General features: G+C 40.4%; 1 protein-coding gene across 12 annotated transcripts in view; it reads left to right on the forward strand.

The window, feature by feature from the left end:
- The window catches only part of eml1 (EMAP like 1), a 53,040-nt gene that overhangs the window by 29,199 nt on the left and 7,414 nt on the right, over positions 1–16,427 (forward strand). For 3 of the 12 annotated variants that reach the window (XM_083923972.1, XM_083923966.1, XM_083923970.1), the window contains exons 2-11: positions 3,870–4,052; positions 4,261–4,314; positions 6,839–6,977; positions 8,174–8,218; positions 9,221–9,349; positions 9,517–9,545; positions 11,268–11,294; positions 14,140–14,269; positions 15,082–15,231; positions 15,938–16,007. In XM_083923972.1, the coding sequence (XP_083780098.1) occupies positions 3,870–4,052; positions 4,261–4,314; positions 6,839–6,977; positions 8,174–8,218; positions 9,221–9,349; positions 9,517–9,545; positions 11,268–11,294; positions 14,140–14,269; positions 15,082–15,231; positions 15,938–16,007 (956 nt within the window). Of the gene's footprint in view, positions 1–3,869; positions 4,053–4,260; positions 4,315–4,703; positions 4,819–6,838; positions 6,978–8,173; positions 8,219–9,220; positions 9,350–9,516; positions 9,546–11,267; positions 11,295–14,139; positions 14,270–15,081; positions 15,232–15,937; positions 16,008–16,427 lie in introns of those variants that run through there. The other 9 variants (XM_083923973.1, XM_083923974.1, XM_083923977.1 and 6 more) reach the window with 7 other exon arrangements.

A 16,427-nucleotide genomic window follows, 5' to 3' on the forward strand; every position in this document is an offset into this window, starting at 1 on the left:
ACTCTGCCTCCATCCCTCTACCTTTCTCCCTGCCTGTCTCTAAATCACTGCGTACCTCTTGGCATAAAACGTAATCCTGTACCCCACTTGGTTATGATTAGGTCCAGACGTCTATTAGTGAAGCCAGACGCAGACTGAGGTCAAATTGTTTAAAAAGTGTGACTCATTGCTCATGGGAGAAAGGGCTGAAGGTTTATTCTGTAGCAACTGCATTTGCATTATGACAGCGCACCACTTTGCGGTGTACATTCATGGTTTGTTGGCAACATGTTGTTATGCTTTCTGCATCCATTAAGTAGATAGATGTGCCAGCAGCTTGGTATCAGTGTTACCTTTCTGTCCCTGGAAAACAGGAATTACTGTCATAATGTTGTGACAGTCTGTTTCCTGGAGCCTCTTGTTTCTTTGATGTGTTGGTTTCCTACAAACACTGGTTGTGGTTTTTCAGAACCCCCCATCGTGGCACAGCTTAACCCAGCCACTGAACTTTCCATCAAGTCAGTTTAGTTTTATTGTTTGGCTTCTCTACACCGCTGAGTGAAAAGACATCAATCACTCTGGTTGTCAGTGGAGACAAGTGTGCAGGAACACGTGAACACACAGGGAGACAGCTGGTATCATGACCTTTCTTCAGAGAGAATTTCCTTAGCGTCATTTTATTGTATTCCTTAAGTGTGTATTTATATTCATAAACTTGCATGTGTTTATATATTATATGGAAAGAAATACAATCTATAAATGCTCCAATGACGGGGTGAGACAGCTAGAAAGCCATTCAGCTCAGATCAACACAGGTCTACTGCAGAAGATATTTTATACATGAGGTTGCCGTCTATTGCTCAAAATGTGAGAGTGCTTCCTCTGTGCTGATCAAAAGCATTTGCCCGGGACTATTTTAGTCTTTTTTCTCCTTCAGCATATTGATCTTTGTGGTTGATTAGAGTGCAGAAGGGGGGAAATGGGTCAGAAGATGTAGGCTCGCTCCAGTGTTCATTATTGATGAAGGTAGTGAGGTCAGTAAATGACTCAGAAATAAGGTGGAACCACGGGTGTGGTTAATTTAGAGCAGGAAAAATGAACAGAGGAGAATGACTGTTTTCCATTTGCCCTTCATTGAGTCCCTGTGGTGTGATAGAGTGATGGACAAGCAGTTAAGCAGGCAGGTGGTCCTGCCAGGATGACATCGCCTTGCAGAGGAAGGTAATAGGGAGCAGCGTGTCAAGATGCATTAGGGTGAGCAGATAGATGGGCGCAGAGATCCGCTCAGATTTGTGACCCCAACAGCCACATATTGACTAGATAATGAAGCTTGGATAGAAAGAGACACTCAGAGAGAAGCTGAAGGAGACTGACAGAAATGAAGTAATTTGAGCAGCCGGCTGACAGGTGTGAATAGCGTGCTGGAGTGAGAGAGGAGATTGGCGGGGTGCAATAATCTGCTTCTATGGGGATGAAAAGAGAGACACGGTTGTCCGAGGGTCTACGTGTGATGGATTTTTTGTTAAATGAAGATTGACATCTTACTCTTTCTTACTCTATGGACAGAAAGGGAGTGACCTGAGCTGCAGAGATAGTGTGGTCACATTATTGTCACACCATCAACATTCTTCAGTATGAAAACAAACACCAAACTTGAGCTCTACTGACCTTTTTTTCGATTTCCGTCCTGCCCATGAAGGCGTTATGGGGCGTTAACTTGCCCCAGAGGTTCGGACAAGGGGAGCAGCGTGACAGACGGAGGATGTTAGCGCAGATGTTAGGCTGTGACAGCCAGTCATTGTACTTCAACGACTCATGGTATCATGCTGCCATTGTGTCAGTGTTGGGAGCAGACCCGCAACAGATGCTGAACAGATAATAGAAGCTTTATCTCTGGATATTCACTCATGTTCACATGTGAATATGAACAAGAGCCGCTTCAAAGGAAGACTATCAGGTGAGCCGAAAGTTATTAAGATCCCATGGAAAAGGTGTTCACATGGAGAGGAAAGATTGGCGTTATGAAACAAGAAAGCATTTCCTTTGAATATAAATCCGTCCGCAAGTGAATGTATGAGCGTAATATATTTGCACCTACACTGCTGGGAGTGTAATGCATTAAATTATGCGCTCTATTTGTCCAGTTTTCATTATGGAATCTCACTCTGTGGCTGTCGATGTGGAGCAGCGTGTCAGTGAAATCTTTTCTATTAATCACAAGACACAAGTTATTGCTGTGACAGTGACTAAAGGGACAGTGTTCACGTGTCCCATCTGCTTAATGCACCAGTTTTCCATGCTGTATTATTTTTGTCCACTCATAAACAAATCTGTGAAATTGCATGTTCTGTCAATTGAATTAAAATGACCTCATTGGACCTTGTGGGATTATATACTTAATACTTGTTGTGATGCATAAAAAGTGTGTGATGGTGTTGCAAACGCAGAGTCTCATGTATCACATTATTATTATATATTATTTTTAAGGCAACGCAAGTTTATATGTATAGCATATTTCAACAACAAGGTAATTCAAAATGACATTAAAGTAAAATAATTACAAAAAATAAAAACAGGCAAATATAAAAGTAATTTAAACTAGAATAAAACCAAGAATATCAGAGGAATTGAAGTTACAATTGCAGTTAATAAAATGTTTTTTTTACTGAACAAGTAGGACTGGCAGTACTCTTCTGTCATATTATGATATTGCAAAACATGTTCAGATAATCATATTTGTTTGCTTTCTTGTTATGATATTACGTTTTTAGCTCTTGTGTCACGTGTGTGTGTGATATTGCAGAAATGATTAGATAAAATTCATTAGAATACCGTACGATGGCATACACGAAAAGGAACTTTTTTATCTACAAGCATATATTTGAGTAGTGGCTCTGGTCAGGGACGCCCTGAATCCCCTGAGCACTTTGTTTACACCAGAAATTCAGATATTTCACTCATTTCAATGAGTTTAAAAGTGTTCAAGAAAGTTATTTACAGAAGTCAAGAGCTTCCTCAGATTTAATAATGTTACCAGGCATTTGGGGTTCAGCTCAGATTCTCAGGAGGAGCACAGACTGCAGATCTGCCTAATCACCAGATGCCTGCTCTGTAATGCATAATGCATCAGACTGTTATTACAAGTCTGCCGGGAAAACACAGCAGTGATTTACATTAATATTTCATCAAGCTACTGTGACATCAAAGTCATAATGGAGGAGACCCTGCGTGTGTGTGTTATCATTAATGAAGTGGACTCTGGTGGCCTGTGTTTGGCCTCTGTCAGGTTGTCAGGTGGAGAGTTGAAAATAATGTGTTAAGTTAGTTTAAACTCAAAGAACAGACAGACACAAACCAACAGGCTCATGAATACAAATTTTAACAGAAAAGCTCTTTGAACCCTACAAGGCAAAGGCTTTCACAAAGAGAAAGTATAAAAGTGAGCTCATGGTTTGTATTCCTTCCCTTTCTTTTTCTATCCTCATTTAAAAACGGTTGATAGGTGAAACTAGAACCCAAGCAATTTAGGGAGACTTTTTTGTGTGTTTTTGGCAAAGATCCATTTAATGTGATTAATATTAGAGCCTCGAAAAAGACATGTTCCGAGAAAAATCAACCTTTCTATCAAGGATGTAACTGTTTTAAGCTAAATTAAGATAACCTTCTGGCTATATCTTCATATTGAACACATATACATGAGAGTGGTATCAATTTTCCCCCCGAACTCTCGACAAGAAAGCAATATTTCCCAAAATGTTGAATTGTTCCTTTAAAGAGAATGTTCTGTTAGCAACTCTGCAGTGACTTTGACATCATGTAAATGGCCATTCGTATGTCAGCATTGTGATTTCACATCACATCTCTGACATGAGCTCACTGTGTTTCCTCAGATGACAGTGCGTCAGCAGCCAGCAGTATGGAGGTTACCGACCGCATCGCCTCCCTGGAGCAGAGGGTCCAGATGCAGGAGGATGAGATCCAGCTGCTGAAGTCTGCTCTGGCCGACGTGGTGCGCAGGCTCAACGTGTCCGAGGAGCAGCAGGCCATGGGCTCGCGCAGAGGACCCACCAAAGGTAACATACATACATAAGCTGGCTTTTTGTTTATTATTGTTACTTTTACTGGGGATTCGAGCAACAGTTCTTCATGTTTTTGGAGGTATCATTTTTCTCATTTCCCACACTCCTTTCCTTTAAATGCAGCTTGTTTCGGTCCTCTGACTAGTATTCGATCTCCTCTTCCTCCTGGACTGTGTTGTGTCATTAAACGTGTTGTGTATAGACCCCGCTTTGATGAGAAAGTCTCCCTCAGCAGACAGCAATGTTGGGAAGCCAGGTAGGCTGACTGTGAAGTCTGTCTGCACTAACCAGGCTTGGTGTTGTGTTTACAAACGGCACATTTCAGTCACTGCCTGCTAGTATTATGTTGTGTACATTGTAGTATTTCACGAGGAAACACTTTCTGTAATGCACTGCCTGAGGTCGATGCACTATTAGATAGGAACAGCTTTATTGTTAACCCGGGGGAATTTGTGTCTGCAGTATCTGTAGTCCAAGCTCTCATTGATCCTTATAGGTTTTCAGTAAAGTGTCACAACTTAGTGAGGATTAGCTGCTGAGCACACATTTTGTGTTTTTATCTAAGTGTACGCAACCTTTCTGTTAAAGGACACTACCCTTAAGGTATTTTCCTTATTAAACATAAAGAAACGTTGTTGTTGTATTTCTTATGTATTTTGTTTTATTCCTTCATCATATGGGCAAAATAAGAGGAACACCTGGCAATGTGACGCAATCTGCTCAGCCCCAGAACATACCGTAAAGGAAGGTTTTGACATTGGTACGCTGAGTATGAAGCCACAACCAGTAACGCACTAGCTTCGCTTTGTTTAAAGACTGAAAACAGGGGGAATGAGCTAGCTGGCTCCGTCCAGTGTTAACAAAATCCTCCTACCAGCAAATGTTAAGATCACTTATAAGCAGGTATATTTTAGAACAAAGCCAAAGATTAAAAAATGGTCAAATTGAGATTAATGCAAGGCTAGCTGTTTCCCCTCTGAGCTGAGATAACAGGTGGCTGTTGGCTGTAGCTTTCTATTGAAAAGGCAGACATGCGTGATATCCATCTTCTAAACTTTCAGCAAGGAAGTAAATAAGGACATTTTCCAAAATGTCAAACTATTCATTTAAGTTAGAGTTGAAACAACATCTCTCACAAGTAAAAGGCAGAGCTCTTAATTTACTTAACTTCTCCTCTGTTGTCTTGGACATGTTCTGTAGGAAGTAGAAATAAATATAAAGCACATCCTCGCGGAATAAGAAAGCACTAAACAACAGATTTGAACAAACGATACGCTTCTCCCTTTTATGTGTGATTTTATTGTGTAACAATACTGCATGTGTCGATTTTGAGTTGAAGTGTGTCTGATTCGATTTGTCTCTCAAATAGAATCATCACCCAATAGGCATATGAAGTCTGCATGTGAAATCAGCTGCACTTTATTCCTTTTTATGTCCTCAAATGTGCATTGGAGAGATGAAACGGAAACAGATTACAGTTCTGAGCTGCTGCCAGTTTCAGTCTCCGGAGTGACTGCGGACGGATGAAGTTTCAGTTTGATTTGGGAGCTGGAGGATGACTCAGACTCAGAGCTGCTTTCCCTCATTGTTCTCCACTTTAGCTGGAGGGAGACAACAGCCTGTTCCTCTCTACTGAAGCACAATGATCTGTTTCAGAAAGCTTAGCACATGCATGTAGACTGCACATGGACACACACATTCATCTTCTTTAACATGCTAACTAAATTACCACCTCAGGTTGCTGCGTAATTACTGCATGAGAGAAAACAGAGCAATGTGTGTGTGAGTGTGTGTGTGTGTGTGTGTGTGTGTGTGTGTGTGTGTGTGTGTGTGTGTGTGTGTGTGTGTGTGTGTGTGTGTGTGTGTGTGTGTGTGTGTGTGTGTGTGTGTGTGTGTGTGTGTGTGTGTGTGTGTGTGTGTGTGTGTGTGTGTGCCTACTGGATGAAACAGGGTCTATTAATTATTTATCATTCACTGCAGATAAAGCTTCAGCTTGGATTTAATATTCTAGGCTTCCGTGACTGGAGTTTGTGTGTGTGTGTGTGTGTGTGTGTGTGTGTGTGTGTGTGTGTGTGTGTGTGTGTGTGTGTGTGTGTGTGTGTGTGTGTGCGTGCGTGCGTGCGTGCGTGCGTGTGTGTGTGAGGCACGCGCCCCTTTAGTGTCTCCTAAAAATTATTTATAAACATATATCATCTGTATGGAAAAGTGATAGAAACAGAACAATAATATCAATAAAATGAGGAAAAAACATGAAGTTAAGATAATTGCATTATATAAAAGGTAAACCAAATGATTTAAATATCATCATCATTGCATTAACAACAACAACAACAACAAAGATAGTTCCTCTTATTCTGCACTCAGAACTCTGTGATACCTCCATAATTACACATGTTTTGCCAGAATGTGGGCTTTTGGTATTCTTAAGAAAATTCATTCAGTTTTAATTAAGTGTTGATGTTTTTATGGGATCATTTTGGTAATCAAAGCCATTACAAAATGTTATGAGTCACAGTCTAACCATATCTGCTCTAATTACTGACTGAAACAGGTGAACGGTGGGAAAACTATAATGTCAAACCCAATAATAATGTTATGTAATGTTGTAGAAACATGCATAAACAGAGAGGGATGTGAATAAACTGAGTTAACTGAGTTACTACACTGGGAAATTCAGTTTTTGTGACCACCATTCTGCTTACTCTCAGATGATACACCACGGCAGTGACCCTAACCATAGTCTTTTTTCTAAACATACCCTGTCGTTCTTTTTCTTCCAGCCAGGCCAATGATCGCCACCCTGCCGTTACGGCCCACGGTCAACAACGGAACCATCCTACCAAAGAAAGGCAGCGGCACTCTGCCCTCCCCATCTGGATCTGGATCCAGGAAGGACACCAACACACCAGCCAGCAAGAGGTGAGTAAAAGAAAAATAATCTTAAACCACTTGATCTTTTATTTATTGTAATATACATATATATATATATATATATATATATATATATATATATATATGTTATTCCCATTTGTTTGTTCCAAAATGAATGGACATGAGGGTTTTGGGCTATAGTTCTAGTTGAGTGTTTTGTCTGTGTTGCTTTATTGAACCTTCGGGCCTTGTTGTTCTAAACGTGTTCAATCCAGACACAGCTGCATGTAGGCCACGTCTTTCTTTCCAGTCGTTTTATTTGTCTCAGGACATTTTTTTAGTCCTGTCTGTCTGTTCCATGTTGTGATCACTTGAGCCATACATCATCATATATCTGGAGTTTTATCATCCAGAAAGACATTTAACAAGGCTGATAAACAGAGAGAGAGAGAGAGAGTGTGTGTTTATACATTCATGTGGAGCACAGGTTATCAATCTTGTCTGTCTGGGGAACAATAGCCTTTCCCCATCTCTGGATAACATTACCATAATCAGATGAAGCTCAGCAGACAGCAGGAACCGGCTTCAGTCCAAACAGCTGTTAACTTCCCTGTGGTGTTGTTTACTTAGATTTTTTCCATGTGTGTAGTTGTGTTATTTCTTTGGGGATGTTTTCCAATCCTGAGAGTTGATACATGTAAGTGAAGCTCACCTTAAAGTTTACTGGAGTGGATTGTAATGTAACCAGTGTGAGGATGGTAATCCTGCGTTCCAATACCTATACTACCGTATACTGTTAGCATGCCAGAAAAATAAAACATTTAGTTTGTCCTAATACATTTGTCACGTGCAGTATGCCAAAAACACCAGGATGACCTACTACATCCATTCAGATTGTACAGTATTTACATTACTTGACAGTTTCTCACTATTCTGACCATAGACTGTATAAAAAATGGACGTAGCATCTCCATTTCACAAGACTTTAACTCTGCCTGATTTCCTCTTACTAAAAAAAGGGCATGTATGTGACGTTTGGGGGATGGACATATGATCCACATGTAAGAAAAGATACAAACCACATGACCTCAGTGTTTATCTTTATGTAGTGTGTTGGCTGTCTTTCCCCTCTTCCCTGTCTTGCGTGTCTCTCTCTCTCTGATAACATGTCATTTCCAACTATGATGTTATATCCTATTTATGTCCTGTCCACCTACAATGTGATGTCCTGCCAATCTGTCCAGTTTGTCCTCTTTGCCTCGCTCCAGAATTCTCTACCTGCCCCTCAGGTGAGAGGATCACCAACTTTGAGTGTGTCACCGGTCATGATGTAACATCCTTGCAGCTCTGATTCATGCTAACCATTATTTTCAGTTATTAAATCATCATACAGTTCCATGATAATTGTGACATTTCTATTCATTGCTATTATTCACTGTTTGTTTTGTAAGTTAAAGTTCTTTGTTCGTGTTGTTTACAGTCTGTGTCTGGGATTAGTCTAAACTGCAGATTGGTCACAATCCATCAGTGTTGGCATACACACAACAGCCTTCCCAATGCCCTGTGGCCCAATTACTGTGATTCCTCATGGGATAACACAGCAAACAGCATATTCTCTCTCTCTCTCTCTCTCTCTCTCTCTCTCTCTCTCTCTCTCTCTCTCTCTCTCTCTCTCTCTCTCTCTCTCTCTCTCTCTCTCTCTCTCTCCCCCTCTCTCTCTCTCTCTCTCTCTCTCTCTCACTCTCTCTCTTTTCTTTCTATTCTATTCTGCTCTTTACTGAACAAACACACGGGCTCTCCAAAACGGATAACGGCCACCGGCCAGTTTTAGAATTTGAATAGACTTTTCTCCCATAGGGTGGATTAGGTGACTGGGCCTAATGGCCATTGGATTGCTGATGGAGCCTTTTCATTGTTAGAAATAGGCAGGCTGTCTGCACCGCCAATATGCAGATTTGCACAGGTCCGTACTGACATTGTAGTTATGATCACCACAGTTTAAGTGCCGGGAAACAACAGATATTACTTTGTTTTTCTTTTGCTTTGGTGCAAATTCTCTCTGACACTGCTGCAAAGAGTCACACACTTATTTTTTTATGTGAAGCAATATCAAGACAGATCTTAGCTGAATCATGAAGTGAAAATATAAATATAGAACATAAAAACTTCCTTGTATGTGCTTTCAAAAGCTATTTCTTGGATGAAAACTTTGCCAGAGGGCAGTTTTAGGAAAGCAGCGTCAGGTATCTTTATGACCCATTTCTTTCCTGTCTCTTCCCTTCTCGCCACAGCACTGTGAGGAGAGCCAACTCAAACGAACACGTGGGAACTCTCACACGGAAAGACTCAGGTGACTCCAAGGGCAACCGAACTCGCGCCGGATCCACCGGCAGTAATTCCAGCGGCAAAAGAAGTGACAGGTAACAAAGACTTCTTGTCAAATCAGTTTTCCCTTATTTAGCGGCTCACACATTCATCTTCTAGTCTGACACTGAACTCCTTATGAGCACATCAAACAAACATACAATGGTTTATCTGGAGGCGGGATGCTGAATGACAGCTGTCTGTTTACTCGTTTACTTTGCAGCAAACAGAGGGATCCAGTGTTCAATGCAGGTAAGAACTAGAGGCACCTTTATGGCTTTGTAGCCTGACAGCTGTGATAGTTTCATGCCATGATACCACACACGCTCAGTGGCTTCCTGTGGCAGGTAAAGGTCAATGCATTTTTAGAAATCCTGTCAAAATGAAGACGTTCTCATCAGTGCCTTGAACTGTTGTCTGCACACAGAGGACCACTGAGGCTCCCCTACACAATGTTGTGTCTTAAACATCAGTGTTGAACATTCATCCTTTCTCTGATCCATTACTCCATCCATTACTGCATCTTCACATCCAAACTTCCATTCATCTTTTTCTTATTAATAAGCTCTTTCTGCGTTGTTTTAAATTGAACTATAGTTGTGTACAATTGTATTTTTTTTCATTTAAATGTAATTAAAATCTGATATTTTTCAGACTTATCTCATACTTACTCTCCTAATTCTTAAAAACTCATAACCTCCGTTGTGTAGAGACTGTAGAGCCGGGAAAATGTCAGATCAAAGCGTACAGTATGCTTTCCAAATTGAATTAAGTTTTACATGAATCATTTCAAGCACTTTCCTCTCAGTCCAACTGAAGCACAGAAAGCCTCATGGATTAAGCTACTCTACTGCAGAGAGATCTACTACTGCAAATGCACTGCTAATCAAATTAGCAATACAAATGTTTTAAATGATTTATGTAAAACTAAAATTTATTTGCAAAGCTTTAGGTAGCTTTATAACTAATGTATTTTATGTGGTCCACATTCCCCCGAATCTCTATGAAGGGGTTAGTATCACCCATAGTCACTATGGCTATAATAATAATAAGACTCTAATAATAATACTAGCACCCTGCAAACTCACTAAAATAGTGTTAGCTTATTTTTCTGGAACACTCTAAACATCTTTTCAGTAATGTGATATTTGTGAGCTATGAGACATACAAAAGACAGAATAAGAACTAAAGACACAAAGATTATGTACAAGACAAGTGGATCACCTCGCACACAGTTTATTCTTGAAACAGAAAGCAGGAAGCGTATGGTAAAAAGAGAATGGGGTTGAATATGAAATGAATTGCACATTGATCAGAATTTCCATCCCCAGCATGCTATTGATTTTTGTGTAAATTGAACGGCTGTTTTTCATTTGGTTTACACACCTGCCTCCAGTTCTCTTCAGTTCAGGTTGCTTCCAAACAAAGAGTCTGGCTTAGTGACCTACTCCATCGGACAAACTACCTTTACTATTCTTTTTAGCTTGAGGTCCACTTATAGCAAATATGATCCATATATAGAATAGACATGCTCTTTGTTTATTTGTACTGTACCCATCCGATTACCACAGGGTTAATTATTACTGTGGCACACCACTTGGGTGGACATTTGAATCAGTTATAGACAAGTAATCTCCTGCAAAGTGGAATGATTAGGGGATAAACTGCCACGAGGTGACAGTTAACAGATGCAAATGTTTATTGCAACTATAAATTCAATACATGAAGGGATTACAGGCAAAGTGGTTCATTTGTTACAACAAAATGTGCCGCAAGCCACATTTCTACCTCCACCGCTTATTTAAAAGATGGTGGAGTGGGTAAAAAAAATGAAAAAGGCGCTGATTAATTTAAACCATTAAGGAAGGAGCATTCATTAAGGAAACAGGAAGTCATATTAGGGCAGACCAGGAAGTGAGGAGGCCATACCACCCCTCACCTGGTGCTTGTGTCTTTCTCTGTGACCTTTACAAGGGATGCGACGTGTGACCCACTGCAAAGGTAGGCCCCCTTCCCCCGCTCCCTTTCCTTAAAGCCCCTGGACTACACAGCTCTCTGGACACTGCGGATGATTTGTTTTGATCTCACTACATGCATCACATGCAAAGAATAAAATCAAGACTTTTATTTTGAAAATTCCATTCATATCCTGTTTGGATTTTTCTTCCTAAACACTCTTGTTATCTGAAACTCTTCGCAATGATCAGGGATCAGGGAGCTGTCCAGACAGGGGCAGGAGTGGGTTGTGTGTGTGTGTGTGTGTGTGTGTGTGTGTGTGTGTGTGTGTGTGTGTGTGTGTGTGTGTGTGTGTGTGTGTGTGTGTGTGTGTGTGTGTGTGTGTGTGTGTGTGTGTGTGTGTGTGTGTGTGTGTGAAAGTTACATTCCCTTTACGGTTTTTAGGCTTCATGAACTAACACACACACACACACACCTAACCTCCACTGAGAGCTGTGTCAGAGTGTGTTTGCAGACAAAGCTGCTGCTTCACCAAATGTGTGCGTGTTTGCTCGCAGCCTCACTTTTGCTCGTAGGCATTTAGTCTCTGTCACCATAGTAACAACACAAAGATATCTGACACTCGCTTTCCTCACAGTCGCTTTGAGTTTTTCTGCGAACACTTAAATTCTCTGTTCTTGTGATTCTTCGCTGCAGCTCAGAGCAAGTAGATTTGTTGCTGCGTTTATTTTCTTCCTGCCCTCAAAATGAACATTTGCATTACAAACACATTCAAGTCTCTTTTTTGGGGTAGTTCCTATTGTGTGATTTTACTTCTGAAGTGTTGTCTGTTTGTGTGTAGTCCCCTTCAGCAAAGCTGCCAAGAATTTCAAAAGACTGGAGTTAAAACTCATTTCCAGACAGATATATTGCTGTTTAGCCAAAATAATACATTTTAAGATAATCTCAGCATTGTTCCTTTAGCATTTAGACCAGTGGCTGGAAACCCCTTAGAATGAAGCAGTTCATCGATGTGTTATGAGCAGTTTAATCAGTGATTTTTCTCAGCTTGTTTCATCTGAATAAGTATTTATATTAAAAGCCTGAAGAGGTAAAAGTATGCAGAGTTGACCGGACTAATAATTTACTAAAACGTTTCCTGGGGGGAAAATGAATTGAATTTGGTGTTGATAAAAGGCAAAATGGTAATTTTTGTAAATGCTGTACTTAATAAGTAGTCATTTATGATTGGACATTTTATTCTACATAAATGTTGAATTGTATGATGGCTCAGCTGAACTCTAAGTTATGGTAGCCAGCTAGAATATAAAGTAAATTTATATTCCCCATTAATCATCTGGCAACCCCCAGGGTTAACCTTGCAGCCACTTGTCCTGACCCGGAGGTTTAGAACCAGTGAGGCGGGATCTTACTGATTTTATTTATGACTCCAAACTTCTTTATAGCTACTGTACTGCTTCAAGATCAGATCCCTGAGTTTGATGACAGCACTCCACGTGCTGCTGGTTAAAAATTGCAGTTAGTTTCCCTACTTTCCTTTTGGTAGTTTGTGTTTTTCCAGTTTAATGATGCTTTTATTAAGTTTTACACAAAATAACAGCCATTACATCTGTCTAACTTTTTCTACCAACCTCCTACATCCTTTACGTGTCTTGCTCCTTCACCCTGCTTGTCTCCGTTTGGTCCCCTCCACCCAACCGGCCCTGACAACCTTCACCACTCCTCTTCATCACTGGCTACTCTACTCCTCTTTTCCCCGTATGAATTATAGTCACAGTACAGATTTACCTCAGCTGCTCTGCCAAACGGAAGGGGAGCAGCGGCAGCCCCGCAGCTTCGTCTGTAACGGCCCGTTCAGCCACTGGCCCCCAACAAACCTCAGACAGCAGCAAGGCAGGCATGGCCAGAAAGGGTGGTGCCGCCAAAGTGCCGCCAGTCAGAAAGACTCCGAGTTTTAACCTCCAGTTGAGAAAGTCAGGGAGTTTGTCGTCATACTCGCCCCTTGATACACCCAGTTATCGCAGCCCCATCAAGTCTCCAAGCCAGTACTTCCAGATTTGTTACTAGCTATTGACAACACAGAATATCACTAATTTCTCCAGATATCATATGTTTTTTACAGTTATCAAGCTACAATTTGCGTGAGCCGGTCCATACAGAGCTAAATTCATGGTTTTATATCATATCTGTACCATTAAAAACACCATATTGCGGTGTAAAGATTAATTTTTTTTAGCATCACCTAATAGAAAAATCTCATGCATTAGTCCATTATATTACCTTACTTTATAGTCTTTTGTTATAATGAGCTTAACAAAACATTTGTTACATTAATGGTTAATTTGGTCCGTTTTGGTTCCCTTAATGTTTTCTGCATGATTTGTTTTTTCAGTGTAAATTGATGAGGATTTCTCATTATCCCCTTTTAAAGCTTGGATCTGTTGGGTTTTTTTGTTTCCATAACATTTCCATTTCTCTGCTTGTGTCTGCATTTTATGTTAACCTCTGCTGTGAGCTGAATATTTATGAGTTTTGAAAGTGTTTGCAGTTCATTTTGTGCTTTTTGTTGACATAAGAATGTATTTGAAATGACTAATAAAGTCAGTTAAAAAGCTCATTTGTGTGTGTTTGCAAATTCTGTCATTTGTTGTCTTTAATTGACTCCTTTGCATAGCAACATAACATCATGTCCTCTAATCTTGTCACACATTCATCATTGTCACCCCTGTCATTGACATCATAATCACACTTTGTATGATGCTTCAGCGTCGTGTCTGCGCTTTTTGCATACCTGTCATATATTTTAAAAATGTGATACTGACATAATTCCAGCAGTCACATCTGTGTTGTCCTACATTATCTCACTGATCCTTTCTGTTGCTTTTTTCAGAGGAAGGTTATGTGAAAATGTACCTGAAGGGTCGTCCCATCACCATGTACATGCCCAAAGACCAGGTGGACAGCTACTGCCTGGAGGCCAGAGCCGACCTGCCCAGCAACAAACTCAAGCTGGACTGGGTGTATCCTTTTTTATCTTTCTTTTTTTTTTTTTCACAGGGACTTTCACAATGAAATAAGACGTTTCTAATAAAATCCTGTTTATGATTTGGAAAGTTTTGAAAATGTATCTTCTCTGGAGAGTAAATCCAGATTGGCCTGTGATGTCGTTGAGAAAGGAAGCGGACAAACGTGTCATCTCCTCTCTCCCTGCTTGTCAGAGTAGATCTACTCAGATGTTCGTTTTCAACGTGCTGTGCTGCCGCGGTTGGAGTTGGGCTCATCGCTCCCAAGCCTGCAGTCAGTAATAACCTGCACACAGCTGGCAAGCTGAGGCACAGCCAGTCAGCAGCCCCTCTTGTGCTCTTTTCTTTTCATTTTGTTTCATTTTGTGGTTTCTGGCTTTCATTTTGTTGATGAAATAATGAATACAGTGTGTTGTTCACTCAGAAACATGAAGAGGAAAAAGCCGTAAGGGAGGCAAAGAAAAGATTAAGTCTGAGGAGAGAAGCACACACACACACACACACACACACACACACACACACACACAGAAATAGATATGTGTTGAAATCAGTATGAACTAGATCACAGATTAGACACATGCACAGTGTGTTTTTACTTTGGATAGAGTCGTTTGAATGCATTTTAGTTTCTTTTTTGTGGCTTCTTCCCTTCAAATGTTAAATAACAGTACATGTGAATATTTGTCAGACAAAAAAATCTTCACAAGAGAGAAGTTGAAATTATTTAACCGTCTGCCAATCAATTCACTGTTTCAGCTCTGTTTTGGATACAATTTCTGTTTTATTCCTTGACGTCTTTTAATGCCCAGTTACGGTTACCGCGGTCGAGACTGTCGCTCCAACCTTTACTTGTTGCCCACTGGAGAAACAGTGTACTTCATCGCCTCAGTGGTCGTCTTGTTCAACGTGGACGAGCAGCTGCAGAGACACTACACCGGACACACGGATGACATCAAATGGTGAGAGACACTTGGGGATTAAGAACACACACACATACACACACACACACACACACACACACACACACACACACACACACACACACACACACACACTGACTAACCCAAGGGAGTGGTTCCACATACAGTCACTGCTTCAGTCATGTACTGCAGCCCCATATACAATGTCATCTACCTTTCATCTCTTTTCCCTGTTAGAGTTGATATTTCCACCATTTCTATAATCCTCACAGGAGGGTTTTTTATATCTAATAAATAACAAGTGTACTCCAGTGCTGTGTGTTTGCGTAAAGGCATTTGTGCACAAGCAGGAAAGTAAGTCTGTGGGAAAGTGTGTAAAAAGAAACGGCCTTGATTATGTTATAACTGTCTGAGGTTATTAAAAGTTCAACTTAATAATGAACACTTTGGATTACAGATCAAAGCATGGATCGCAAACAGAATCTAACTCCTTTGAAGACAAAGTGTTAGAAGCTTCACACATGCTATGAGTGCTGCTACACCCCCGTGCCCAAAAGAGGATGAATTGATCTTAAACTGTTTAATTTCCCCCTCACATTAGCACAGACAGCGTGCAGTAGCTACAGTGAATATCATACTCACAGCTTTAAAAAGCGCCTTTCATGTTCACCAAGCACGTCGCTCATCTTTATTCTAACTTTTGATGTTGAAATTTGTAACTGTTTTCACGTTTTCTCTTCACCAGCCTGGCCGTCCATCCCGATAAAATCACCATAGCAACGGGGCAGGTGGCGGGCACCTCTTTGGATGGAAAAGTAAGTCAGTCACTTATTGAAATGTATTAATTTCAGGGTTCTTATGGGTTCTGGAAAACACTTGAATTTTAATGTGGCTTTTGTCAAGGTTTGAAAAGTATGGATTGTGAATAAAGCACTTGAAATTTAGGTTCTGTAGGATACCAAGTTCACTTAAATGACACTTTGTTGTTTTCCTTTAATTTGTCAACCATCTGTGGAAAGCCATCACAAAACACAATTGTAGGTGATTATAGCACAATCACATCTGATTTAACGTGATGAAGAAGTGCAATAATCAGTATACTGTATATACTGTATGTATTGTGTACAATACAGTAAGGTGCTAAAAAAGTTTAAAAATACAACTTGAAATGCTTGGAAAGTGCTTGGATTTCACTGTCACATTGGAGTTTAGCTGTCGTCTTTGAGAAACGATGT

The sequence above is a fragment of the Echiichthys vipera genome (genome assembly GCF_963691815.1).
Source record: "Echiichthys vipera genome assembly, chromosome: 12".
In the NCBI taxonomy this organism is placed as follows: Eukaryota; Metazoa; Chordata; class Actinopteri; order Perciformes; family Trachinidae; genus Echiichthys; species Echiichthys vipera.